The 27,723-nt window shown below is 42.6% G+C and overlaps 2 protein-coding genes across 2 annotated transcripts; one reads left to right on the top strand and one right to left on the bottom strand.

The window, feature by feature from the left end:
• LOC110571909 (adenylate kinase isoenzyme 6-like) lies at window positions 1-519 on the bottom strand. Its single transcript, XM_021680103.1, has one exon. It carries the CDS (start codon window positions 517-519, stop codon window positions 1-3), a length of 519 nt encoding a protein of 172 aa, XP_021535778.1.
• A 4,809-nt stretch (window positions 520-5,328) lies between these two features.
• LOC110571858 (zinc finger protein OZF-like) lies at window positions 5,329-13,446 on the top strand. The gene is made up of 4 exons (XM_044915285.1): window positions 5,329-5,362; window positions 5,656-5,753; window positions 8,128-8,254; window positions 12,518-13,446. The coding sequence occupies exons 1-4, from the start codon at window positions 5,329-5,331 to the stop codon at window positions 13,444-13,446; spliced, it is 1,188 nt and encodes a 395-aa protein (XP_044771220.1).
• Window positions 13,447-27,723: the final 14,277 nt, after the last annotated feature.

The following is a 27,723-nucleotide window of genomic DNA, read 5'->3' as shown; positions in this document are numbered from 1 at the left end:
TCAGGAGCTATGATCCTTGATCCACTGCTCAATCCACTTCAATATCTGATTGATATTCTCCTCTAGATCTTCTGATTTACTGCTGGGCAGTTGAGGTACTACTTCTTCCTTGTAGGATGCTAATGCTTCTTCATAAAGAACTTGAAAAATTTCACACTGAATACGGTCTTTTAGTTTCTTTTCATTATAACCCCTTGTTTCAAGTCTTTTGTACAATACACTGTTATCTGCTTGCAGCACAAAAACTATATAAAACCAGCGTTCAGGGAAGAAATCACAACCATGGTAATCAACAATAACTCCACCTTCGCTCATTTGGTTTTCTAATTCATCAACTACTCTGTCTTCATCTAAAATGGGGCATTCATACTCTTCATCATAGCCATCATATAACTGCCCTTCTCGAGCTATATCACCCACATTAATGTATTTCAGTCCTGATCTTGATGCAAGTTCTTTGCCTAGCGTGGTTTTTCCAACCCCTGGTGTACCAGTGAGCAGGATGTTTGGAAGCAACATGGTCCTCACCGCACTGGCTCCGGGTGTCACTAACTGCTTTTTAAAACACAATTTCCAGGGGTTCCTGGGTGGCTCAGTCAATTAAGCAGCTGCCTTCAGCTCAGGTCGTGATCCAGGGTCCTGGGATCGAGCCCTGCATCGGGCTCCCTGCTCTGCAGGAAGCCTGCTTCTCCCTCTCCCACTCCCCCTGCTTGTGTTCCCTCTCTTGCTGTGTCTCTCTCTGTCAAATAAATAAATAAAATATAAAAAAAAAAACAACAACCCACACAGTTTCCAGAATTTATCTAGCTTATTTCAAGTATTATTTGCTCTTGTTTATTTTTGAATGGATTATGCTTTCATTATTTTCATCCTCTTAGATTCCTTAAATTTTTTGTTTTGTTTCCCCAAAGTCTAAAATATTTAGTCAGTTTCTTTATTTTTTCACTTTCTTTTCTAATAATGAAAATATTTAAAGTGATATTACTTTTCCCTGAACATTTCTTTGGTCTTTTCTTCATGAGTGTTGATATGGTAGTCTCATATTTTAAAATTATCAAATAGAAATACATTCCTAAGATCTATTCATTTTATGAGCAAAATGACCAAAAAGAAGTCTGAATCTAGAATATGTAAACACTGAAACTTACTTTAACAACATAAACAATGCTACACTCTAAATATCAAGTCAAGGGGCGCCTGGGTGGCTCAGTCGTTAAGCGTCTGCCTTCGGCTCAAGTCATAATCCCAGGGTCCTGGGATCGAGCCCCACATCAGGCTCCCTGCTCCACGGGGAGCCTGCTTCTCCCTCTCCCACTCCCCCAGCCTGTGTTCCCTCTCTCGCTGTGTCTCTCTCTGTCAGATAAATAAATAAAATCTTTAAAAATAAATAAATAAATAAATATCGAGTCACGTTTACCATAAAAAGATTGAACACTTATTTTAAAGTTATAATTGGCTTGTTCTAATAATGCAAATAAGTGAAAAGAAGGAAAATGTATAGGTCTATTTTATGATTATAAATCAATGAAATTTGTAATAATAATATGTCAACTTATATACAGAAAAATTAAGACCTCAACTACTGAGAAATTTAAAGTTACCATTTTAGGGGTGCCTGGGTGGCTCAGTCATTGAGCGTCTGCCTTCATCTCAGGTCATGATCTCAGGGTCCTGGGATCGAGCCCCACATGGGGCTCCCTGCTCAGTGGGAAGCATGCTTCTCCCTCTCCCACTCCCCCTGCTTGTGTTCCTTCTCTCACTATCTCTCTCTCTCTCTAATAAATAAATAAAATCTTTAAAAAAAATAAAGTTACCATTTTAGTAATAACAGAAAACATGAATAGAAATTATGGCAACTCTTAAGTATGCTCCACTATTGTCTCTCGGGTTTTCTTCTGTTGATACCCATTCTGGCCTGTGTCCTGCCACAGGTATGATGACTACACACTAGAGGCACCTGGCCAACAACAATTAGAAGGTACTTCTGGAAACCAGAGATATGAAAATGCAAAAAAAACCCTGATTCCAAAAAGTTAGAATCACAGGAAACAGCAAAGTCTGCTTTTCATAATACAGTAACAACCATGCCTGGTTTCTGAGCAGCTGGTAAATTGTGTGTCCCCTGCTTGTGATTTTCAGATTCAAGCTGAGAAGTGCCTTCAGTCATAGTCTATTGACTATCTTTGTTAAGTCTTTATGAGTAGTAGTAGTATTGTGGGTATCTACACAGCACACAACAGAAAGATGTGTTAATTTCATCATCCTTATTAGAATTTTGCAGTTTAGCTAGTATGTATATTTTATTTTATTCTTTTATTTAATTAAAAAAAATTTTTTTTAAGTAGGCTCCATGCCCAGGCTGGAGCCCAACGCTGAGCTTGAACTCAGGACCCTGAGATCAAGACCTGGGCTGAGATCCAGATGCTCAACCGAGCCACCCAGGTGCCCCTATGCAGGGTTTTATAAACCGTGCTAAGGAGTTTATGTCTTATTCCAGGGCAGAGGGAAGTCACTGAAGGGTTCTGAGGAGAGGGACATAAACAGATTTAATTTTTCAACGTTCATCTTGGCTGTCTTGAATAGCATGGATTAAGAAAGGCAAGATTAGATGTGGAGAGACTATTCAGGTGACTATGGTCATCTGGACTGGAATGACAATTGATTTCTTCTGGTTTCTGAAGTGAAGAACTGGAGCTTTTCTGCACAGAGGAAAGGAATATCTTTCATCCGGTCGCTCTTTGGCTCAAGGAGAGCGGCCCTTCTAGTACCAATGTTCATAAACTCCAGGTCCGCACAATTTTCCACTTCAAAGCCAATCTTCGTACTTGCCTCTTTCTAACATCTAACTTTTCCTTGTGAACTCATTCCTATATCATGTTTTTTCTTTATATCTCGTGGTTTAGGACAATGGCTTCGCAACCGTGCCTATGGTTTTTATCAGCCAGAATGCTTTCAACAAAATCACTAGCACTCAGTTTACAGATTTGCGGCTTTATTGTAAGAATGAGAAAGGCTAAGGAAAAGACTTTGTGTAACAGACCCCCAACCACCACCAATCAATAATCAGACACTGAAAATATCTGGAGCTTTAAATTTTGTTATTTTTATTATTATTATTTTAAGATTTTACTTATTTGAGAGAGAGAAATGAGAGAGCGACCGAGCACGAGCGGGGAGGGAGGGACCGAGGGAGAGGGAGAAGCAGACTCCCCTGCTGAGGCGGGAGCCTGATGTGGGGCTCTAACCCAGGACGCTGGGATTAGGACCTGAGCCGAAGGCAGATCCATAACCAACTGAGTCACCCAGCTTTTACAGGACAGCTTCTCATCTTACTCAGAAAGGAGACCTATCAGATGAGGTATTATCTCCATCTTAAGGCTGGTACCGAAGGCCTGCAGTTCTCTCCCCTGGCTCTGCAGACGCCCCCTCCCCCCGCCCAGGACGGGCACCGATGTCCCCGAGCCCTCTGGGAAGTGGAGTCCTTCCGCCGGGACCCCCGACCTGGCGCGGTCGCCTCCAAGTGCGCAGATGCGACTCCAGACGGAGCCTCGGGCTCGAGCCTTTTGTTTCCCCGCAGCTCAGGGAGTCCGGAAAGCGACTCCGTCCGCCCGTCCCGTCTTTCCCAGAGCGCAGCCCTGCGGGGACCCGCCCTGTGGCCGGAGCCGAGACCGCAGCGCGTCTAGGGGTAAGAGAAAGCTGGGCCCGAGGCGCGGGTCTTTCCGACCCGCCGGTCCAAGCGCGCGGCTCCAGTGCCCGAGCCAGGCTCTCAGGTTGCGGCCCCGGGGCTGGGGGGAAGGGCTGGGCCCTGCCCGCGCGTCCCGGGCCCAGTCCCCCGCGCTCGGCGTACTCCTCCCGCTTCCCTGACTGGGAGGCGAGCCGGGTTTGTAGGTTTAGCTCTGAGCGAGGAGGCGTCCCGGATGCGCGGTTGCCGCTAAGCCCTCTGGGAAGTGGAGTCCGGGAGCTTGAAGGAGGAGTGGCCGACAGGGGGAGTCTTGGGAGCGGCAGTGCGGAGGCCGGAGAGCTTGAGCGCCTCCCGTCGGTTTTGGCCTTAAGTCTTGCCACGCTACCAAGAGCCTTAAGGTTCTGAACTTGGGGGACACAAAGAAAAAAATGGTGTCCGTGTCTCACTCATTACTCTTCTGTGATTTGCTCTATCAGAGTTTGGGGGCCCGCCTGTATTTTGCAGCCAATGCAAGGGGTTGAATCTTTTCTCTCTCTGACACACACAGCCTGGAATGCCAGGATTGGGTCAGAGGCAGGGAAAAGCTTTGTTGCCATGCAGTTTGCAAACCTGGGAAATGCAGCCTTCGGCTACAAACCAAGAGTACACTCCTAAGGAGAAGGATTAGGCTCCGGGTTAAATAGGCACAAACCACAAGTTTCAGGTGCCTAGTGACAAGCAGGATACAGTTAATAAGTTAATTTCTGGTGGCAGTTTCAGGATGTGGCAGCCATTCAACAGGATGTGCTGCAGGCATCTTTTTTTTTTTTTTTTTTCTTGCAAATTTTGTTGAATTTTGTGCCAGCTTGTCACCTTAGGCTGTACTGACTGGTTTTGTTCCTCATGGTCATTCAGCCTGATGAAAAGTTTAGTTTTTCTCCCTTGACAGGTGGGAAGCCATTTTGTCTGTCAGTTATTACTGTCTAATTACTGAAGTCTTTTGTTCTCACTCTGACCATGCAAGGGAATCCCTGTCTGTACATTTTCAGGGTCTCTAAAAAAGAGCAGGTGGGGAATCAACTGTATAAGTGCCCCATCTGTCAACTGCCTGTCTTTATGAATAGTAAGGATGAACCAAGGGTGGAAGCCTTGTTTATAGTTACTGCTGCCATAATCACAGGCCACATAATCATATGGCCAGTTGTATGCTTTAGGGTCTTATGGGAGTTTTGCACAGTCTGGAACCAAGTGTGAGGCTCCCAGTTCCCTGCCCTGATTCTCTCCTGGTTTTGTCCTGGTGTGGCATGTAGTGACTGATCTCAGTACTCTAGAGAATGGTCTTCCAGCTGTGGAGATTAATTTAGCCTAAATAATAAAGGTTTCAAGCAAAGAAGAATTACTTCTGAGGCCCTAGGACTTAAATGCAGAAGAATAAGCCTCCTAGGAGTAGAGATAGAGAGAGGGAGATGCCCCAGGGAGCAGGAACCAATTCCAGAGGATGGTGAGCCTAACCTCAAAAATCTCTCTCCAGAGCTTCAGAGTAGAGTTGAATGATTTACACAAAGAAGCAGATTATGTATTGCTGAAAAGTTCATATTTATCTCATCTGAAACTGTAAAGAAGAAGGAAGTCATAGCAATAACAGGACAAAGAAAGAGAAGCTGATCATGGATTATCTGACCATTGAAGCTGAGGAAGAAGGTAAGAATTATAGAAATAGCCGTGGAAGAGAGAATATTCCATTTTGCTTGCTTTTGTGATAAAAGGTCACGCTTTTCCACTCCCTGTTAGACTATTCCAAAAGGTTGATGAATTGTGGGTCTATAAGTTTAGATTTTTGGGCAATGCACTTTCACTTTATCATCTTACTCTATCCTCATCCCACCTTTTTGAGTTAAGTTGAGTAGACCTTGAGTATATAATTTAGCTGGCTTGTGATAGTTTTCGTCTTAGTGAATAGAGTGTACCTCCTTCATGGCTTTTTTCCTCCCCAGTCCTTCCAGCCATTACTAGTGAGGATGCTTCTCTGCCCCAAAAACAGAACACAGAAGAAATGGAACCTACTGTTGAGCTCCTTCCTGTTGAGTTCCAGGCAAGTTTGAGGTTAAGTTCCCTCCTCTGAAATCTTAGCTTGGTGTTCACGGTGTGTTGTTTCCTTTTTTCATCTTGCTTCAGAGGTCTACAGCAACCCCAACTAGAGAACTGAACCAAAGTAATTTTTCCTTGAAGACTTGAAAGTCTGGGGAAAGCTCAGGCTCAAGCCTTGAATTTGGGAGTAATCTGTGTGAATGGTATTTTAAGCCACGAAACTGTGATCACTAAGGGACAGAAAAGAGATGAAATTTTATTACTGAATCCTATAGCTCTTCAACTCTTAATGGTCAGGGAGATGAGGAGGAACCAGCAAAGGAGACTGAGAAGATGTGTGGCCAGTGAGGTAGGGGAAAGTCAAAAGTGTGGCATCCTGGTAACCAACTGGAGAAAGTGTTTCAAGGAGCAGGGAGTGATCAGCTGTGCGAAACGCTGCTGCTAAGTCAAGTAAGATGAGGGCTGAGAATTAACCACTGGATTTAAAAATACGAAGATCATTGGTGACTGACAAGAGCAATTGCATGGAATGGTAGGAATGAAAACCTGATTAGAAAGGATTCAGGAAAGAAGAGGAAACAAATTGGAGGCAGGGACGACGGACAACTATTTTGGAGAGTTTTATGCTAAAGGAGAGGACAGAAATAGGGTGATAGTGAGAAGGAAGACAAAAGAAGGTTTGTTTTTTGGGTTGTTTTTGTGGGGTTTTTTTGAGGATTTTTTTTTTTTTTTAATGTGGGTGAAATAACAAATTGCTTATAGGTATGTAAGAATGGATGGAGAAGAGGTCTAATGACTGAGTTCAGGGGAACTCTATCATTTAGAGCCACTTTTCAGACATTATTTATTTTAAACAAAAAATCATGTTAGGGATGATGCCTATTTCACAGCAAAACTGAGGCTCACAGGGGCACCTGGCTGGCTCAGTCAGTGGAGCATGCGACTCTTGATCTCAGGGTTGTTAAGTTCAAGTTCCACATTGGGTGCAGAGATTACTTAAAAATAAAATCATAAAAAAAAAAACCCAAACCAAAAACTGAGGCTCACAGTAACTTGCTCAGAATCATAACTTGGTTGAACCCTAATCAGAACCTAGGTATGTCTGATCCTAAATCCTATGCCTCTTAACCACTGTAGTCTTTTTTTTTCTTTTTTTTAAGATTTATTTATTTATTTTAGAGAGAGAGCATGAGTGGGGGGAGGGGCAGAGGGAGAGGGAGAGAGAGAATCTCAAGCAGACTTCATGCCAAGTGCGGAACCCAACGTGGGGCTTGATTTCAAGACCCTGAGATCACGACTTGAGCTGAAACCAAGAGTCAGATGCTTAACTGACTGTGCCACCCAGGTGCCCCTTAACCACTGTATTCTATTGACTGACTTTCTCACAAAGTATTCTCCAGTTAATTACACGCACATGAATGTCAATATAACATAGAATATGAAGAACAGTTGATTATTTTCAGTTTATAATCAGTAAATCCATTCGTTCAGAACAACCGTAGTTATTAAAGGATAACTAAATAAATCTAAAAGTCATAGCCCTAAGTACAGAGAAAGAAGAAGCTTCTGTTAGAACAGGATGGCTGGGGGCGCCTGGGTGGCTCAGTTGGTTAAGCGACTGCCTTCGGCTCAGGTCATGATCCTGGAGTCCCTGGATCGAGTCCCGCATCGGGCTCCCTGCTCAGCAGGGAGCCTGCTTCTGCCTCTGACCCTCCCCCCTCTCATGTGCTCTCTCTCTCTCATTCTCTCTGTCTCAAATAAATAAATAAAATCTTTAAAAAAAAAAAAAAGAACAGGATGGCTGTCTATATACAATCAGGATATCAAGCAGAATTTCTATAAACTCTCCGAATATTCCAGGAATCAGTATAAATTACATGTCTGAGACTTACCCCACCTACAACTAAGTATAATTAGTAATTAACATTTAGTTGTCATTCAGTGGTTAATTTATATTAGATTTACTTAGTAAACTATGTAAGAGACAGAAAAATATAGTTAAGAGTATAGCTTTGATGTCAGATCACTATGTTGTACACCTGAAACTGATATATTTTATGTCAACTATCCTTCAATTAAAAGAAAAAGAGTATAGCTTTGGAGTCAGACTGCCTGGGTCCAAATCTCAGATCTGATCCTCACGTCTGTAAATAATGTTAATAATAGTACTTACTTCATATAGTTATCATTGCAAGAGGTAGTTCAAAGGACTTAGCACATAGAAAATATATTATAAATGTTAGCTATTATTATTTTCCTTAACATGGACTAATACTTAGAAATTTTAGACTGTTCCATTAAAATAAAGATTAAAAAATACTTCCTCTTCTAGATTGTTCTTGTCCCTAAGTCCTGTAAGAATGTGCTTTTTCTTCCAGGAATTGGTGACAGTCAAGGATGAGGAAATGGATTTCGCTCATGTGGAAGAAGAACAGCTGAGTTCTGCCCAAAGGTACATGGGCATGGATATGAAAGTGGAGAATTGTGGGAGCCTGGTATTTTGGGGTAAGGAAGTTATTTTGTAATGCAAACTGCTTACTGGGACATAAGTTTCCTCTATAACTAATGGCATCTAAAATGGCATAGTTTTGCTTCAGATCCACAGAGCGTTAATCCCCTAGGAGATCCCTGATCACTCTGGACTCAGAATTGGCTTCTTTTCTCTTTTGGCAAGTAAAAGTTCACTGTCTCTGGTATTGAAAAAGGACAGCTTCATACATTGGTTTTAAGATTTCTAAAGCTATAGTAATCAAAACAGTGTGGTACTAGTGAAAGGAAGATGTAAATCAATGGAACAGAACAGATGGTCCAGAAATAGACCCACACATATATGGTCAATTAATTTCTGACAAAGATGCAAAGATCAGTTCAATGCTAAAAAGGAGAATCTTTTCAATAAATGGTACTGGAACAATTGGACATCCATATGCCAAAAGAAAATCCATACCTCCCACCATACACAGTTACTTTCAGTGGATCACAGAACTAAGTATAAAACCTAGAGGGACCATTAAAGACAGTCTTTGCGACCTTTTGTAAGGCAAAATTTTATTAGATATGATATCAAAAGCTCAATCCAGTAAAGCCATCTGGGTCTTGGGTTTGCTTTATTGGAAGGTTTTTAACCTTGAATCCTGGTCTCTTGCTAGATGTAGGACCATTCAGATGATCTGTTTCTTCTTGAGTGCGCTCTGGTAATGATTTATCATCTTTCATTCCTGATATTGGTAATCTGTATCTTCTCTGTTTTAATTTTATTGGTCTTCTTAAGAATTTTAATAGTTTTATTGACCTTTTCAAAGAACTGGCTTTTGATTTCATTGATTCCTTCTATTGTTTTCTGTTTTCAATTTTATTCATTGATGCTCTTATTTTTATTATTTTTCCCCTTTGCTAACTTTAGGTCTAATTTTCTCTCCTTCCTTTAGTTTCTGAAGGTAGAAGACTAATCACTGGTATACGATCTTTCTTCTCTCTTAGTATGAACATTTAATGCTATAAAATTTCTTCTAAGGACTGCTTTGGCTGCATTCCACAATTTTAATATGTGGTGTTTTCATTTCCGTGGTTCAAAATAACTTCTATTTTCTTTTTCTTTTTTTAAAGATTTTATTTATTTATTTGAGACAGAGAGAATGAGAGACAGAGAGCACGAGAGGGAGAAGCAGACTCCCTGCCGAGCAGGGAGCCCGATGCGGGACTCGATCCCGGGACTCCAGGATCATGACCTGAGCCGAAGGCAGTCGCTTAACCAACTGAGCCACCCAGGCGCCCAAAATAACTTCTATTTTCACTTGTGACTTCCTCCTTGATTCATGGGTTATTTACAGATTTCCAAATTTTAGATGGTTTTCAATAAAAGTTGTTTTCAATTTTGTGGTTTGGTTCTGTGTGGTCAGAGATACTTTGTATGATTTCAGTTCTTTTAAATTTCTGAGATTTGTTGTATTACCCATAATATAGTCTTGATGAATGTTCCATGTGAACTTGAAAATAAATTTAATTAGGTCAGGTTGGTTGAGAGTATTTAGGTCTTCTATATCCTTACTGATTTCCTGTCTACTGGCTTCTACTGATTACTGACAGAGGAGTGTTAAATTTTCCAATTATAATTGTGGTATTGTCTATTTCTTCTTTTAGTTTTATCAGTTTTTGCTTATTGTATTTTGCTTAATGTACCTGAAACTCTTTTGTTAGATGCATACACATAACAAATTATCTTTTGGTGAACTGACCCCTTTATCATTTTATAATGTCCCTCTTTAACCTTGGTAATATTTCTTGTTTCAAATTTTATTTTGTAGGATAGTAATATAGCCATTCTCGCTTCCTGTTTGCATAGTATATTTTTTTCCATTTTTAAAAATCTATTTAAAGTTTCTTGTGGACAGTATATAATTGGGTCTATTTTTTAAAGATTTTATTATTTTATTTATTTATTTATTTGAGAAAGCGAGAATGAGAGAAAGAGCACATGAGAGGGGGGAGGGTCAGAGGGAGAAGCAGGGAGCCTGATGCAGGACTCGATCCAGGGACTCCAGGATCATGACCTGAGCCGAAGGCAGTCGCTTAACCAACTGAGCCACCCAGGCGCCCTTGGGTCTATTTTTTTAAATTAATTTATTTATTTGAGAGAGAGAATGAGCAGGGGGAGGGGCAGAGGGAGAGGGAAAAGCAGACTCTCTGCTGAGCACAGAGTCCGACGTGGGAATCGATCCCAGGACCTTGGGATCACAACCTGAGCTGAAGGTAGACACCTAACTGATTGAGCCACCCAGTTGCCCCTATCACCAGTTCCTTTACAGAACAAAGATAAACTGTCAGGAGAAAGAGGATAATCAGGTGAAATTATGTGATGTAATTGAGATGCTATCATTATGTCAGTAATCATATTATATGAATACATCAAAATACCGTGTTGTGTACCTTAAATTTACACAGTGTTATATGTGAAATATATTTTAATTTTTCTAAAAAAGCAATTAATACTGTGGCCTGGATGAGGTCTTTAATGGAGACAATGTTGTGGGGGATGGGGAGGGGCAAAAAAGGAGAGCTTAGACTGAATACCAAGAAGCATCAACATTTAAGAAGAAGAAACAGAAAAAGTCCCAAGTAAATAGAGATCAGGAGTAAAACTTGGACAGCTTACAATCACAGAATTATATCTGAATAAAGTTGGGGGAAAGAATGAGGGGGGGGTGTGGTTGGGGGGGAGGCATGGTCACCACTGTCAAGTGCTGTTGAGAGGCCAAGCTAAAGAATGAAAAGAATCCACTGGATTTGGGTGACATATAAATGGTTAGTAACTTCAGTGAGAGCAGTTGCAACTGAGTAGTAGGGAGAGAAGCCAGACTACAGCGAGTACAGGAGCAAGGATGTGATGAGAAAATGTACAAGACCTTTTTGAGAAATTTGGGTATGACCAAAAAATAAGGAAGAAAGGAAGGAGGGAGAAAGAGAAGGAAGGGAGGAAGGGGAGGAGGAAGAATGGAAGAGAAGAAGGAAGGGAAGAAGGAGAGAAGGAAGGAAAGGAGGGGGCAGTGGTTAGTGGAAACACAAAATCATATTTAAAGTGTCTGTTAAAAAAAAAAATAAAGTGGGGGCACCTGGGTGGCTCAGTCGTTAACCGTCTGCCTTCGGCTCAGGTCATGATCCCAGGGTCCTGGGATCGAGCCCCGCATCGAGCTCCCTGCTCAGTGGGAAGCCTGCTTCTCCCTCTCCCGCTCCCCCTGCTTGTGTTCCCTCTCTTGCTGTCTCTCTCTCTGTCAAATAAATAAATAAAATCTTAAAAAAAAAAAAAAAATAAAGTGTATGGTGAACATGAAAAAAATCTGTGCTTTTAAAAAGGGACTGGAGCGGGGCGCCTGGGTGGTTCAGTTGGTTAAGCGTCCGACTCTTGATTTCAGCTCAGATCATGATCTCAGGGTCGTGAGACTGAGCCCCCTCATTAGGCTCCATGCATGGAGCCTGCTTAAGATTCTCCCTCTCCCTCTGCCCCATCCACCCCCTGCCCCTGCTCTCTCTCAAAAAAAGGGGGGGGGGACCAGAGGGAACTATTTAAAAAGTCAAAAAGTGATTATTCCCAGGTGATTATTAGAAGTGATTTTTTTTGTCTTGTACTTTCTCAAAACTGCCCAATCTCAACTTGTGTTTTCATCTTTCTACCCTTCCTCAGATATTTTATATTAACATTTATTCTCATCCTGCTAGCTTATCCTCCTTCCTGACTTGTCTGCTCAGTTTTCCATTCTCTTAGGTAGAGCCTCCTCTTCGTCCTCTTATTGTGCCTTGTATTAGCCATTCTCCCATCTCTGTTAGTCCCTGAAACTTCCTCTGCCATTGCCAGGAAGCGCTTTCTGAAAACATTCTAAAAACATGTTTAAGGAGCATCATTTTTATTTTCTTTTCTTCTTGCCAACTCAGCTGTTTTTTTCTCTCAACACAGAGAACACAAACGCTTGTACTTTTTATTTATTTCAGATTCCGAATCTATACCTGAAACTAAAGAATCCTTTTCAAAGCAGGGACTTTATGAAGAAGTGTCTCCTGAAAGAGCGCTGATAATGGAGAGACTTAAAAAGGATGAGTCCTGGGACTCCAGATTGATAGAAGCCTGGCAATGCGAAGGCACATTAGAAAGGCAGCAAGGAAATCAGAAGAAAGATTTAAGGCAAGTCATAAATAAACGCAAGAAAAACCCTGTGGACGATTGTAGTGAAACTGGGGAGAGTTCAAACCCAATTCGACATCGCAATATTTACTCAGTGAAAAAGCCTTGGAAGTGCAATGAATGTGGGAAATCCTTCAGTTACTACTCAGCCTTTATCTTACATCAGAGAATTCATACTGGAGAGAAGCCTTATGTATGTAACGAGTGTGGAAAGGCCTTCAGTCGGAGCTCATCACTTATTCAGCATCAGAGGATTCACACTGGAGAGAAACCCTATGAGTGTAATGAATGTGGGAAGGCTTTCAGTCATCGGTCAGCCCTCATCCAACATCACATCATTCATACTGGAGAAAAGCCCTATGAGTGCAGTGAATGTGGGAAGGCCTTCAACCAAAGCACGTACCTTATTCAACATCACAGAATCCATACTGGAGAGAAACCCTATAAATGCAAGGAATGTGGGAAAGCTTTCAATGACACCTCATCCCTTATTAAACATCAAAGGGTTCATACTGGAGAAAAACCCTATGGATGTACAGAGTGTGGGAAAGCCTTTAGTGACAGGTCCGGCCTGACCCAACATCAGAGAACTCATACAGGGGAAAAGCCATATGAATGCAGTGAATGTGGGAAAGCTTTCAGTTACTGTTCAGCTCTTATACAACATCAAGGAACTCATACTGGGGAGAAACCTTACAAATGTAACGAATGTGGGAAAGCCTTCAGTGACCGCTCAGCTCTTGTAAGACATCAGAGAATTCATACTGGAGAGAAACCTTACAAATGTAAAGAATGCAAGAAAGCCTTCAGCCAGAGCTCATCTCTTACAAAGCATCTGAGAACTCATACTGGAGAGAAACCATATAAATGCAATGATTGTGACAAAGCCTTCAGCCAGAGTTCATCTCTTATTCAACACCAGAAAACCCATATGGGAGAAAAACACTACAAGTGTAAGAAATGTGAGAAAACGTTTAGTGTGCGTTCAGCCTTTCATCAACACAAAGAAATTCATGATGGATAGAATGCAGTAAATTCATGAAATAATTATGTAGTCTTGGGGCACCCAGGTGGCTCAATTGGTAGAGCATGCAACTCTTGATCTGGGGTTGTGAGTTCAAGCCCCATGTTGGGCACAGAGTTTACTTAAAAAAAAAAAAAAAAAAAAGGGAGAAAATGTATTCTCTCCTAATAGTGTAGACCTGTTCTAAGTATTACAGGGTATACTACAAAAACACGAGGCTGTATCATGCAAAAAATAGCTCTCTCCCTTGAAAGGTTATTAAGTATGGGAAGAGGACAAGAGGTACAGTCACAAACCTCAAAAAGCTGAAGTAGTGAGGAAAAATCCTAGAGAAACACAGAAGGAGAAAGTCTGGTTTAGTCAGAAAAACAGATTCAGAAGCTAAGCATCTGCTATCACAGAAAAACTAATCAGAGGAGCAGACTGAACAGTACTTGAGGCTGATGGCTGTCTAAATAGTAGTTTTAATCTGAAGCCAAGTGGGGAGGATCAGGATCCCAAAGAGGAAAATCACCAGAAAGTTTCTCTAGAGAAAAAAAAAAAACTAAGCCCAGGAAATCCTCCTTTTTCTCTGTCCCTACACTCCATGTGTTCACTTGCACACTTGCAAACATTTACACTAGTGCTTGTTAACCCTGGATGTACACTGAAATCATCTGAGGAGCTTTAAAAAAAAAAAATACCTGGCTCCCAGCCACAGAGAATTCAGATTAAGTTTGGACTAGGGTGTAGCCTGGGCATCAAGAATTTAAAAAACTCCTCAGGTAGTTCCGATATGCAGCCAAGATTAAGAACTACTGATTTAGGCTCTTTCTGCACAAGGATCAACTCAATAAGGTAGGAGAAGTACAGGCAGCTGAAAGGATAATAACAATTTACATCGGCTCTCAAGAGCTCTTTGTGTCTTGTCTCTGCCTTTTCTTTCTGTTGCTAATTATATGTCATTTTTTTTTTTTAACCTGACTTTGGATCCTTTTGTTTGGACCTTTTTTGTTTTCTCTGACTTTGTGTGAATTGAGCTGCCTGGTACTAACTTCTGCTCTGGCCCTCACCCTTGCTAAATGTGCTCCTTTAAGCCTGGTTACAGCTTTCTCAATCACTTCTGCCTATGAGGATCGTATATTGTGCTTGCTACCCATGGCCCAATGGTGGCAAATATTTACTGTGAGAAACAAGAGGAGGACCTACAGACCAGAAATCAGGAGAGGCAGAGTGACTAGAAGGGAACTTGAAAGAGTTAAAAAAATTTTTTTAAGATTTTATTTATTTGAGAGAGAGTGAGAGGGAGCGGGAAAGCAGACTCCCTGCTGAGCAGGGAGCCCTACTCGGGGTTTGATCCCACCCTGAGATCATGACCTGAGCCAGACAGATGCTCAACCGACTGAGCCACCCAGGCACCCCCATATAGTTAAACTTTTGACTCCAACTGTATTGTTGGTATCTTAGAATTTCCTGAAATTATAATAAAATTCAGTTGTGGGGCGCCTGGGTGGCTCAGTCGTTAAGCGTCTGCCTTCGGCTTGGGTCATGATCCCGGGGTCCTGGGATCGAGCCCCGCATCGGGCTCCCTGCTCGGCGGGAAGCCTGCTTCTCCCTCTCCCACTCCCCCTGCTTGTGTTCCCTCTCTCGCTGTGTCTCTCTCTGTCAAATAAATAAATTTAAAAAATCTTAAAAAAAAAAATAAATAAAATTCAGTTGTGTGCACAAATTAATACTGAACTTCAAGGGATATAGGTGGGAGGAAGGGTAAATAAAAAATGTTTCTACATTTAGGGGCGCCTGGGTGGCTCAGTTGGTTGGGCGACTGCCTTCGGCTCGGGTCATGATCCCGGAGTCCCGGGATCGAGCCCCGCATCAGGCTCCCTGCTCGGCGGGGAGTCTGCTTCTCCTTCTGACCCTCCCCCCTCTCATGCTCCCTCTCTCTATCTCATTCTCTCTCTCAAATAAATAAAATCTTTAAAAAAAAGTTTCTACATTTAATATGAAAAAGAATAATAACGCTAAGGAGATTATGAGAAATTACAGATGATAATGTAATCCATATAGAATATCCATTAAATGATAATGCAAGTAGAGGAACTAAATTACATGTTAAAAAATGTTTAATCCAAAAGAAGGCAGGAAAGGAGAAAGAAAGGCATGGATGGGACAAATCCTAAATAGGTAGCAAAATGGTAGACCTAAGTTCAACCATACCAGTAATTACATTAAATGTAAAAGAAACACGCCAAATAAAACTCAAAGATTACAAGACTGAATAAAGAAGCATGACCCACGGGCCGCCTGGGTGGCTGTCATTAAGCGTCTGCCTTCGGCTCAGGTCATGATCCCAGGGTCCTGGGATCGAGTCCCGCATTGGGCTCCCTGCTCAGCAGGAAGCCTGCTTCTCCCCTCTCCCACTCCCCCTGCTTGTGTTCCTGCTCTCACTATGTCTCTCTCTGTCAAATAAATAAATAAAATATTAAAAAAAAAAAGAAACATGACCCAACTATATGTAAAAGAGGCACATGTTAAATACAGAAACATAGATTGAAAGTTCAAAAGATAAAAAAAAAAGAACAAAAGATAAAGAGACACAGTGAAGGGCGCCTGGGTGGCTCAGATGGTTAAGCGTCTGCCTTCGGCTCAGGTCATGATCCCAGGGTCCTGGGATCGAGTCCTGCATCGGGCTCCCTGCTAGGCGGGGAGCCTGCTTCTCCCTCTGCCTCTGCCTCTCTCTCTCTCTCTCTCTGACTCTCATGAATAAATAAATAAAACATTAAAAAAAGAAAGAGAGTGAAAACACTAATCATAAGAAAGCTGGAGTGGACATATTCATATCAGATCAAACAATTCAAGAAGGGTATCAAAAAAAAAAGGGTATCATCATAGATACAGAAGGACATTTTGTAATGTTAAAATGGTCAATTCATCAAGGTTAGGAATTCTTATAATGTGTAACTGGGTTACAAATATGACATGTTAATATTATAAGTAAGATTTATAATTTTAAGTTATTAATATATTATGTGCCTCACATCAGGGCTTCCAAAATCATAAGGTAAAAACTGACAGAACTGAAGTTTTAAAAAGAACAATCCACAATTTTTTTTTTTTAAAGATTTTATTTATTTATTTGACAGAGAGAATGAGAGAGAGAGCACATGAGAGGGGGGAGGGTCAGAGGGAGAAGCAGACTCCCTGCCAAGCAGGGAGCCCGATGCGGGACTCGATCCAGGGACTCCAAGATCATGACCTGAGCCGAAGGCAGTCGCTTAACTGACTGAGCCACCCAGGCGCCCATTCCACAATTTTATAATTAGAAATTTTAACACTCCAGGGGCACCTGGCTGGCTCAGTTGATTGAGCATCTGACTCTTGGTTTTGGTTCAGGTCATGATCTCATGGGTCATGAGATTGAGCCCTGCATCAGGCTCCGTGTTCAGCAGGAAATCTGCTTGAGGATTCTCTCCCTCTGCCCCCCACCGCATGCTTGCGCTCTCACGTGCTCTCTTTCTAAAATAAATGGATGAGTCTTTTAAAAAAATTTAATAACCCATTCTCAGCAGATGCTAGAACATGTACACAAAAAAATATTAAAGATCTAGAAAAGCTGAACAGCACTACCACCTTGAATTGATTGGCATATATAGAATATAGTATGCACATGGAACACACAACTTCAGAGTGCACATTCCCTTCAAGTGCACATGGATGTTCACCAAGTTAGGTTATACGCTGGCCCTTAAAACAAGGCTCAGTAAATTCAAAGGACTGAGAATATTCTCTATTACATTTAATGAAAGTACAAATCAATAAAATAAGATAGGAAATCCCCAAATATTTGGAAATTAAATGCCATACCTCTAATTAATCCAAGTAAAAAATTTTAAAGGAAAAGGGGTTGAAATAATATATAATACTCTTTGACTAGTGGGATTAATCTAGATACCACTAACAGGTAATGGGGGAAGAAGCCTCAACTTCCAAGAAATTAAGGGAAAACACCATTAAATAACCAAAGAGAAAAGAAGAAATAAAATAGACATCGAAAAACATTTTTCGACTGAATAATAATGAAGATGCAACATATCCAAACTTGTGGGATACAACTAAAGCAATGTATAGAGAGAAATCTCCCGCATTAAACTACCTAACATTAGAAAAGAAGGTTGAAAATCCATCATTCCAATTTCCATTGAAAGACTAAAAGTGGAAGCAAATTAAACACAAAGTAAAAGGAAATACATAAGAAAGAGCAGAAATTGGGCGCCTGGGTGGCTCAGTCCATTAAGCATCTGCCTTCAACTCAGGTCCTGATCCCAAGGTCCTGGGATGGGGCCCTGAGTCAGGCTCCCTGCTCAGCGGGGAGTCTGCCTCTACCTCTGCCCCTCCCTCACCACTCGTACTCTTTCTCTTTCTCTCAAATAAATAAAATCTTTAAAAAAATAAAGAGGAGAAATTTTAAAATACAAAGCAGATACACAATATAGAGCATCAACAAAGGCAAAGATTGGTACTTTGCGTATGGCGGCTTTTACAAAACAAGGCAAAACAAAACAAAACTGAAAGAACATGCAGGAAAATTACATGTGGGGGTTGGAGGGAATGAAGTGAACAGAGCAGGGTAGAGTGCCGCCCTTCACTGTATTTTGTTTTGACTTTTGAGCCACTCAAAAAAATTTTTTTTGAAGATTTTATTTATTTACTTGAGAGAGAGCATGAGCAGCGCGGAGGACCAGAGGGAGAGGGAGAGGGAGGGGGAATAAGTCTCAAACAGATTCCACATGGAGTGCAGAGCCACGCGGGGCTTGATCCCAGGACCCTGAGATCACGACCTGAGCTGAAACCAAGAGTCAGACGCCAAAGCGACTGAGCCACTCAGGCCCCCCTCCAAAAATTTTAATACCCATCCAGTGCTATTCCAAGCCATATCGGATACTGAGGCAAAAAGAAACATATGTACCCCTATATACACTTACCAAAATATTTTACCATGTTTTGAACCAGATTGGAAAATTTAATGCAAGCTCCATAATTTAAAAGAATGACTATGGGGCAGGCACCCGGCTGGCTCAGTCAGTAGAGCATGTGACTCTTGATTTCTGGTTTTGTAAGTTCAAGCCCCTTGTTGGGCGTAAGATTTACTTAAAAAAATAAAAATTAAAAAAATGACTACATACCAAGTCCACATTGCCCAGTCTGTTTGCACACCATTGTCAACCTGTAGAAACTGGGATATGATGGCTTCATGGCCCAGGAACCACGAGCTGATTGGAAATAACACCCAAGTGCACAAAAACCCTGGGTTATAAAACAAGCAAACCACAGCTTATCTTATTTAAAATCTTGATATTTTGTTTTTCATCGATTTTTTGCATTAATTGTTTTAAAGATTTTTTTTAAAGATTTATTTATTTATTTATTTGAGAGAGAGGAGGGGCAGAGAGAGTCCCAAGCAGACTCTGAGCTCAGTGTGGAGCCTGAGGTGGTGGGGGTGGGTGTGGTCAATCCCAAGATCATGACCTGAGCCGAAAACCAAGAGTCTGACGTTCAACAGACTGTGCCACCCAGGCGCCCCCTTTTTAAAGATTTTTAAAGTAATCTCTACACCCAACGTGGGGCCTGAACTCACAACCCTGAGATCAAGAGTCACATGCCCTACTGACTGAACCAGCCAGGAGCCCCTGCATTAATTTTGATTTAGAAAATATTGCATTAAAACATTTCTCTTGAGGGGCGCCTGGGTGGCTCAGTCGTTAAGCGTCTGCCTTCGGCTCAGGTCATGGTCCCAGGGTCCTGGGATCGAGCCCTGCATTGGGCTCCCTGTTCCACGGGAAGCCTGCTTCTCCCTCTCCCACTCTCCCTGCTTGTGTTCCCTCTCTCGCTCTCTCTCTCTCTCTGTCAAATAAATAAATAAATAATCTTAAAAAAAAAAACCAAAAACATTTCTCTTGATTACTGAATTTTTTGGTGCCCTCTTAAGTTTTGCACCCAAGGTGAATGCGTCACTTGCCTCACCCTCATTCCTGCCCTGAGCACATTATATGGGATCATCTGGAGGTGGGAAAGCTGGAATGGAGGAGATTCAGTGATTTTCATCATGCCCGAGGAAATCAAAGACTCTTTGTGGACATATTTATTTAAAAACCCATTTAAAAAACTGTAAAGATATTGGTAGCTTTTAGGAAATTCTAAAACTTCATTTGCACTTTTTAAACTCAGACTCACAACCTGGAGTTACTGGCCAGTTTGGGTCATCATCTTTGTGACAGGAAATCAACAGAGACATCCGTTTGTTACCAATTTCACTCTAGGATTTTCCATTTGGGGGTCTGGAAGCTTCATCTCAGGGGCCCTTCAGGGAACCATATGCCTCCTGACAGGGCCTGAAAACCCTGTATCCAACTACAGCTGCCGAGCTCACCCTTCTCTCCCTGCTCTGATTGGGGATCTCAGTCGGTGCTGTCCAAGCCGGTGGCAAGATTGCTGGGACTAGATACATAGCCCCAGGTGAGTGATTTGAAAGCTCATTTTCATTTTATCACCCTTTACCCACAACTTGACCAACCTCCTTGCAGGTTCAACCCTAAGTCACAGTGCAGCCCCACTCAAAATGTAAACGAGCACGCAGGCATGCATCCTGAATTTGGCAAACATTTTCCTGTGATCCACTTTCCTCATCTGTACACTGAGGAAAACAAGAGCGCGGACTTCACAGAGTTGTTATGTGGATGCTATCAATTAATTCATGTAAAGCACATGGAATAGTCCCTGGCACACAGGGAGATGCTCAATAAATTTCAAGATATTATCTATTAGTTTTGGTCACTAAACACTTTTAATAAAAATATATGAATAATTTTGAGGGAGTGCCACCATTGACAGAGAAATAAAATGCATCATTCAGATAACCAGACAAGTGGTTGGTGATAACTTTGTTCATAGTTTCAAGGAAGAAATGAAAAAAAAAAATTTTTTTTAAAAGATTTATTTATTTGACAGAGAGAGACCCAGCAAGAGAGGGAACACAAGCAGGGGGAGTGGGAGAGGGAGAAGCAGGCTTCCCGCGGAGCAGGGAGCCCGATGCAGGGCTCGATCCCAGGACCCCGGGATCATGACCTGAGCCAAAGGCAGACGCTTAACGACTGAGCCACCCAGGCGCCCCTTCTGGTGCATTTTTTGCCTTTTTTCCAATATGTGAATTAATGATACAATATTGCAATTCACCATCTCGAAATGGTGGTAATTTGCCAAAAAATAAAATGGCCCAAATGATCAGAACATATGCATTACTGAGCAGGCCAGCTATGAGGTTATTGCAATTGTTCATTGTGATATACCCTATCTTGTCCATATCGTGTGGACAGAGCCATTGTGACATTATCTGTTCGACTTTCAGATTTACTATCTCCTTGCTCCATATGCCATAGGAAATCTTTCTTAAATTATTTTGATCACATGATATTCTTTAATGGGTGATTATTAAAAAATCCTTTTATATTTTTTTTTTTTAAGATTTTATTTATTTATTTGAGACAGAGAGAATGAGAGGGAGGAAGGTCAGAGGGAGAAGCAGACTCCCTGCCGAGCAGGGAGCCCAATGCGGGGCTCGATCCCGGGACTCCAGGATCATGACCTGAGCCGAAGGCAGTCGCTTAACCAACTGAGCCACCCAGGCGCCCCCCTTTTATATTTTTTAAAATTAAGTTTCTTTATTCACTTATTTAAGTCATCTCTACATTCAACATGGGGCTTGAACTCACGGCCCCAAGATGAAGAGTCGCACGCTCCTCTGACTGAGCCAGCCGGGCACCCTGAAAAAAATCCTTTTATTTATTTATTTATTTTTTTAAAAGATTTTATTTATTTTTTTGACAGAGAAAGAGAGACAGCGAAAGAGGGAACACAAGCAGGGGGAGCGGAAGAGGGAGAAGCAGGCTTCCCGCCAAGCAGAGAGCCCGATGCGGGGCTTGATCCCCGGACTCTGGGATCATGACCTGAGCAGAAGGCAGACACTAACAACTGAGCCACCCAGGCGCCCCGAAAAATATCCTTTTAGAAAAATACTTTTATTTGGCTACTTTCTGTATTTAAATTCCCACATTTAAAGTAAATAAATCTTCTGTATTTCTTTTTCCTTTTAAGTAGGATCCATGTTCAGCATGGAGCTCAACACAGGGCTTGAACTCATAATCCTGAGATCAAGACCTGAGCTGAGATCAAGAGTTGGACGCTTAACTGATTGAACCACTCAGGTGCCTCTAAATCTTTTGTATTCTTGATAGTCCAGGGATGGACTGACCAATTTACAGAGAAATTGCAGTTTAAGAAAAAAACAGAGCATTTATGAAATGAATGAAAGTGCTCCAAGCAGCTAACACAGCTATGCACTAAAAGTCATCTGTTGGGATGCCTGGGTGGCTCAGTTGGTTAAGTGGTTGCCTTCGGCCCAGGTCATGATCCCAGGGTCCTGGGATCGAGTCCCACATTGGGCTCCTTGCTCAGCAAGGAGCCTGCTTTTCTCCCTCTCTCTCCCTCTGCTTGTGCTCTCTCTGTCAAATAAATAAAATCTTAAAAAAAATCATCTGTTGATTGGAAACAACTGATTCCACATTATTTCTACTGTGCTATAGCAATCTCTCCCTCCTTGACAACTGGACATGTAGCTAATGTGTCCTATCCCTTCCTCCCACAGACCTGCCCAAGAGGAATGTGGTGGTCCTAATCGCGAGTGGAGAGGGAGGATGTTTCCAGGGCTGTTCCGGTTTCTCACAAGATCTAAAACAGTGAGGGCGGGTGTATGGAGGGCAGAAGAAGTGAGCATGTTGTTGGGTTTGGGCCGCTTCACACCATGTTCTGATTTTCTACCAGAAGAAAGGTCACTTAGGAAACAAACAATAATGACTTAATAGGTTATCAACTTTTTGACTACTTTGTCAACTTATGTGGAGTTGCATGTGCCTAGGCCCTTAGACTTGTACCAATTTTACATTATTATGTTGTCAATTCATAAATGTGTTCCTAAATAATAAATGAAGCTTCAATCAAGCATTCAAATCAAATATTTGCATGACGTCTAATTTGAATCATGTTTTGACTGGTTTAAATTTAACTGTAATTTGAGGCTATCCCTGACTTTGTGCCACCTCCAAATCTATTACCCTCTTTAACCAAGACTTAGCTGTATTTAAAAGATTAACGTGGCACCAGGATTTAGGGTAAAACGTGTGAGTGAAAACAAAGAAGCAAGCAGATAAATAAAGAAGCAACTGTAATACATCAGGGGCAACTAAAGTCAGAGTTACCACAGTAACATAGTTGACGGAACAAGTATGAAATAAATTACACATGAATTATGGGCAGAACTTGTGGAAGCTTAGAGATAGAAGATTCAAGATAACTTTGATGTTCTAATCTTAGGCACACAAGGTACCATTGAGGCAAACAGGGAAGTTAGGTTAGGACGTCAACTTTGAACGGCTAGACAAATAAATGGAAAAGTCTTGACAAGCACTGTGGGATAAAGAGTAGGGAATCTGTGACCCCACAACAAAGCAGGAAACTAGATGGTTAACTTGGGATACCACTACTGCAAGTCAAACTCTCCTATTCGGTGGTTGTCTTTAGACTCCAAGGAAGGTTCAACCCCCAGTTCTAACTCAGAAACCTATTCTATTTCTATCACCTCAATCAATTTACATCCTAAGAGCCTTCTGAGTGTACTGCAAAGAGCAGAGGTCCTCACATTTTAGCAGGCATATGGATCACCCCAGTGTTTGAAAAAATTCACTCTCCCGGGCCTCTCCTCCAGAGATTCTGATCCAGCAGATTTAGCTTGGGACTGGTGGATCTGCATTGTAACATGTGTCTCTGATAATTCTGATGCAGGTGACTGACTACAACTTGTAAAACACTGTTGAAAAGTCTACAAACGTGTGAACACAAAAGAAAAGAAATGGTTTTCCAATGCAAAATCATCTCACATCTCAAGACCGTTTGCATAGAGAAGCTAGGATTCTGAAGCTCTATTTCCACCCGTCCTTAGAGTTCTTAGGCCCTATCTTCTAAACTGGTTGTCCCTCAACGTTTGCCTTTACGCTTGGGAATTAAACTCTAGGAGGTGTATTCTAGTTGAACCTAGATTACACTGCCCCCTCCTCAGAGAAGTTCAGGGAGAAATTATTTCCAAGGGCTGAGAATTGCCCCACCTTTATTTAAAAAGTAAGTAAACTGGAGAAAACAATTTACACATCTGTTACGATTTGATATAGAAAAATCATCATTGATGTCAGAAACTCTAACTGTAAGGATAGGCTTCAGTATTCCTTCTATATGCTTCTGTCAGAATTCATTTCTGATTTCTGAGCATATAAATGACACTCTAACAGACTTCAGTCAAGGTTCTAGCAGGAGAGATCAGAAACTATGTAACATGGACATCTGCCTTCGGCTCAGGTCATGATCCTGGGATCGAGCCCCACATCGGGTTTCCTGCTCAGTGGGGAGCCTGCTTCTCCCTTTCCCTCTGCTGCTCCCCCTACTTGTTCTCTCTCTGTAAAATAAATAAAATCTTAAAAAAAAAAAAAAAAGACCTAAGTTCTTGGAATAAGGAAGTAGGCCCTCTAAACATGGGGCAAAAAAAAAAAATGGGGCATGTGCGCAGGATGGAGACATCCAACCCTGGCAGGTGAGAAAGTAAACAATTAGGCTTCCAAGAGATTACTCAATAGTAGGAGAAGGTATCTGTTTCCTTCCAGCATGCCTGTGGGATGCTGCTGTTATCCGCTGGTTTGAAAGGCTGTTATTATAGAACTGTAATAGCAAAATTAGCCTGAATCTTCACAAGATGGCAGCAAGTAAGTCAGTTCCCTCTTCTGGTCTGTCAAGTTCAACGATACACCACTCCTGGATGGATAGGAGTCAGTAAATAGTCTTCCCTGCCAGGCACTTGCTTGATGGTGCCAGAGGTGAATGGGGGTGAAACTAGGAGAATAATCCCATCATCCAGGACCAAGAGGTCCTCTTATTGGATAGAAATATATATGATTCAGCTTTCAATCTCCTGTAGAGAACAAGCTAGGGGTACATGAAATAGCTTGGCCTTTTGCTTTGGAGAATGGAGGCTTTTGGAAAATTGCTCTTTCTGTGATGTTAGTCCAGGTCTTCCAAGAAGCACATGCCAAGATGGGATGAAACATGCAAACATTTTATCAGGAGGCATGCCTGTGAGAAAGGAAATGGGGTGGGGGTAGTCTCAAAGCTGGGGCGAGCCCAAGATGCAAGACGACCGCACGTGAAGGACAGGGGAGAGAAGGTCACTGGAAGCATTATGTGGCCCTGCAGTTTAAGGAAAAATCAGCAAAGTCCTAGGGGAATCTCGAGCCAATAGCAGGTGACAAAGAGTCTCATACCTTCCAGGGCTGGTCTGCCTTAGCATCCACCTGCACTCAGTCAGTGCCCAGGAGCAGCACCTAGGAGGCATGTGGTGAGGCAGTTAGGACCTCGAGCCAGTTGTTTCTGCAGCAAAGGCTCATAAGGCCATCCTCATGGCCACTACGTGAGGCTTAAGAGAATATCCCAATGGAGACTTAAGAGTATTAGTTTGTGGGGCACCTGGCTGGCTCAGTCGGTAGAGTGTGCAACTCTTGATCTCAGGGTCGTAAGTTCGAGCCCTACGTTGGGTGGAGAGATTACTTAAGTAAATAAATTTTTAAAAAGAGCATTAATTTGTTAAAATATGATGACAGAGTGTGTGGAAAAACACATAGGACAAATGACTATCAATTTAGGTAAGGCCATAGCCTCTAGGCCATATTGGATTTTCATTGCTAAGAAGGCTTCATGGTATAGAATTATTGACCTATCTCATGCAATTCTAGATGATGTTCCTCAAATGATGTATTTTCCTTAAAAACACACTGCAACTTGGCAGAACTGTGTTTTGGATCCAGGCATGTTTTCAGTGTGTTTGATGTCATATGTTTTAGAGAAAATACATAATCTCTACTTATCCCAGTTAAACTCCATTCTTGCTCTCTAATTCCAGGAATGAGCGAGGGCAGTGGGGTTATGAATGGTAAGAAGGAGGAACATAATTCTTGCCATCACGGCCCTTAGTAGCAAGTGACATAATAATTCTGCAGATTAGGACTCTAGGCTACCCCAGGAGTCTGCGGACGGTTCTGCTCTCCACGGTGGGAGGTCCAGAATCAGGAACACAAGGATTCCCACCAGTTTGCTGGTTGTGTCAGCAGGCTGACCATAGAGGTATATGCATGGCGGTCCTCAGAAAGAGGGCTACTGGACAGGAGGGAGAGTACTGACCTCTGGGCCTGCTCACACAAACTTAGCTCCAAAACACATAAGGGAATCTCCCTAAACTCCAATCCCCCTCCCACCTCCAACCTGCAAGTGACCATGACTTTCAGCTTGTCCTGTACAACTGCATCTGAAGGGAAAAGAGGATCAGGGTCTCAGTCTTTTTTTTTTTTTTTTAAGATTTTATTTATTTGACAGAGAGACACAGCGAGAGAGGGAACACAAGCAGAGGGAGTGGGAGAGGGAGAAGCAGGCTTCCCGCTGAGCAGGGAGCCCGATGCGGGGCTCGATCCCAGAACCCTGGGATCATGACCTGAGCCAAAGGCAGACGCTTAAGGACTGAGCCACCCAGGCGCCCCCAGGGTCTCAGTCTCGCCAGTAAATCTCTTCTGCAGCAGCACGTCCTAGGACCACAGTGACGTTTATGACACTTGGCACGCTGGCACACATCTCGAGTGGCAGTCCTGGGAGCTGCGCTCTGAACGCCTAGAGCTGAAGGCCACCGTGGGAAACGGTATCAAGCCTGGGGCGAGGAACTCTGTCGGACATGGACTCCCAAGTTCATCTGCAGCCACTTCAGGCCTAAAAACATACTAGTGGGCACCGGAGGCTGGGGTCACAGGGGGCATGATCAAAACTTGGGGAATTCTCTCTGAGCTGGAAAGCCAGGGCTCATGGTTACACAAGCCCCAGAAAGAAACATGGCGCACTGAGGCCAATGTTTGAGAATGGCTTTTAGGGGTAAGGATAAGCAAAACGGTCCAGGGATTCAGGAAGCAAATTTCTGAACAATCCTTATGGAAAAGACTGGGCGTTTGAAGGCTGGGATAGGCAGAGGCTCACAGCTGACTTGGGACATGGGCTGCAAGGGTTTCGTACATGTGGAGCCAACGAGGGACCGAAGGGACAGAGCCTGTGGGTAAGGCCAAAGTAGTCAGTAGTTAGGAGTAAAACTGAGGGGCATCTGGCTGGCTCAGTTGGTGGAGCGTGTGACTCTTGATCTCAGAGTCATGAGTTCGAGCTCCACGTTGGGTGTGGGAGCCTACTTTTAAAAAAGAATAAAACTGGGCGCCTGGGTAACTCAGTTGGTTAAGCGACTGCCTTCGGCCCAGGTCATGATCCTGGAGTCCCTGGATCGAGTCCCGCATCGGGCTCCCTGCTCGGCAGGGAGCCTGCTTCTCCCTCTGACCCTCCCCCCTCTCATGTGCTCTCTCTCTCTCATTCTCTCTGTCTCAAATAAATAAATAAAATCTTTAAAAAAAAAAAAAGGCGAAAACTTTAGTGAGATCTCCCTAGTCCAGCCTCAGGAGGTCCCCTCTCAAGGCTTTTCTGTGCTACTCTCTTAAGAACTTCTGTCATGTTGGGGCGCCTGGGTGGCTCAGTTGGTTAAGCGACTGCCTTCGGCTCGGGTCATGATCCCGGAGTCCCGGGATCGAGTCCCGCATTGGGCTCCCTGCTCGGCGGGGAGTCTGCTTCTCCCTCTGGCCCTCCTCCCTCTCATGCTCTCTGTCTCTCATTCTCTCTCTCGCAAATAAATAAAATCTTAAAAAAAAAAAAGAATAAAACTGAAATGCTAGGGTGAAGATGCTAAGCATAAGGCTGAACCCAGGTACCACATAAAAGGAACGTGGAGAAAGAGATTAAGAGTAGTCTTGGGGGAACACCTGGCTGGCTCAGTTGGAGAAGCATGTGACTCTTGATCTCAGGGTTATGAGTTCGAGCCCCACACTGGGTGTAGAGATTACTAAAAAAAATAAAATAAAATAAGCTTTAAAAAAAAGAGTCTAGAGGGATGTCTTGTGCAGAGGCAGAGATTCAAACACTTTATAGAGCATGTGAGGGGGCTGCAAAGCAAGCTCTGACAGCATAAAGAAAGATAGAAGGACTGGTCAGTCCCAGGGATGGATCTGTTATTTAAATCACCAAGTTCGGGCGCCTGGGTGGCTCAGTTGGTTAAGCGACTGCCTTCGGCTCGGG

The sequence above is a fragment of the Neomonachus schauinslandi genome, chromosome 5 (assembly GCF_002201575.2).
Source record: "Neomonachus schauinslandi chromosome 5, ASM220157v2, whole genome shotgun sequence".
Classification (NCBI taxonomy): domain Eukaryota; kingdom Metazoa; phylum Chordata; class Mammalia; order Carnivora; family Phocidae; genus Neomonachus; species Neomonachus schauinslandi.
Note: the sequence above shows the minus strand (reverse complement) of the source record. Positions and strands in the feature narration are given on the sequence as shown.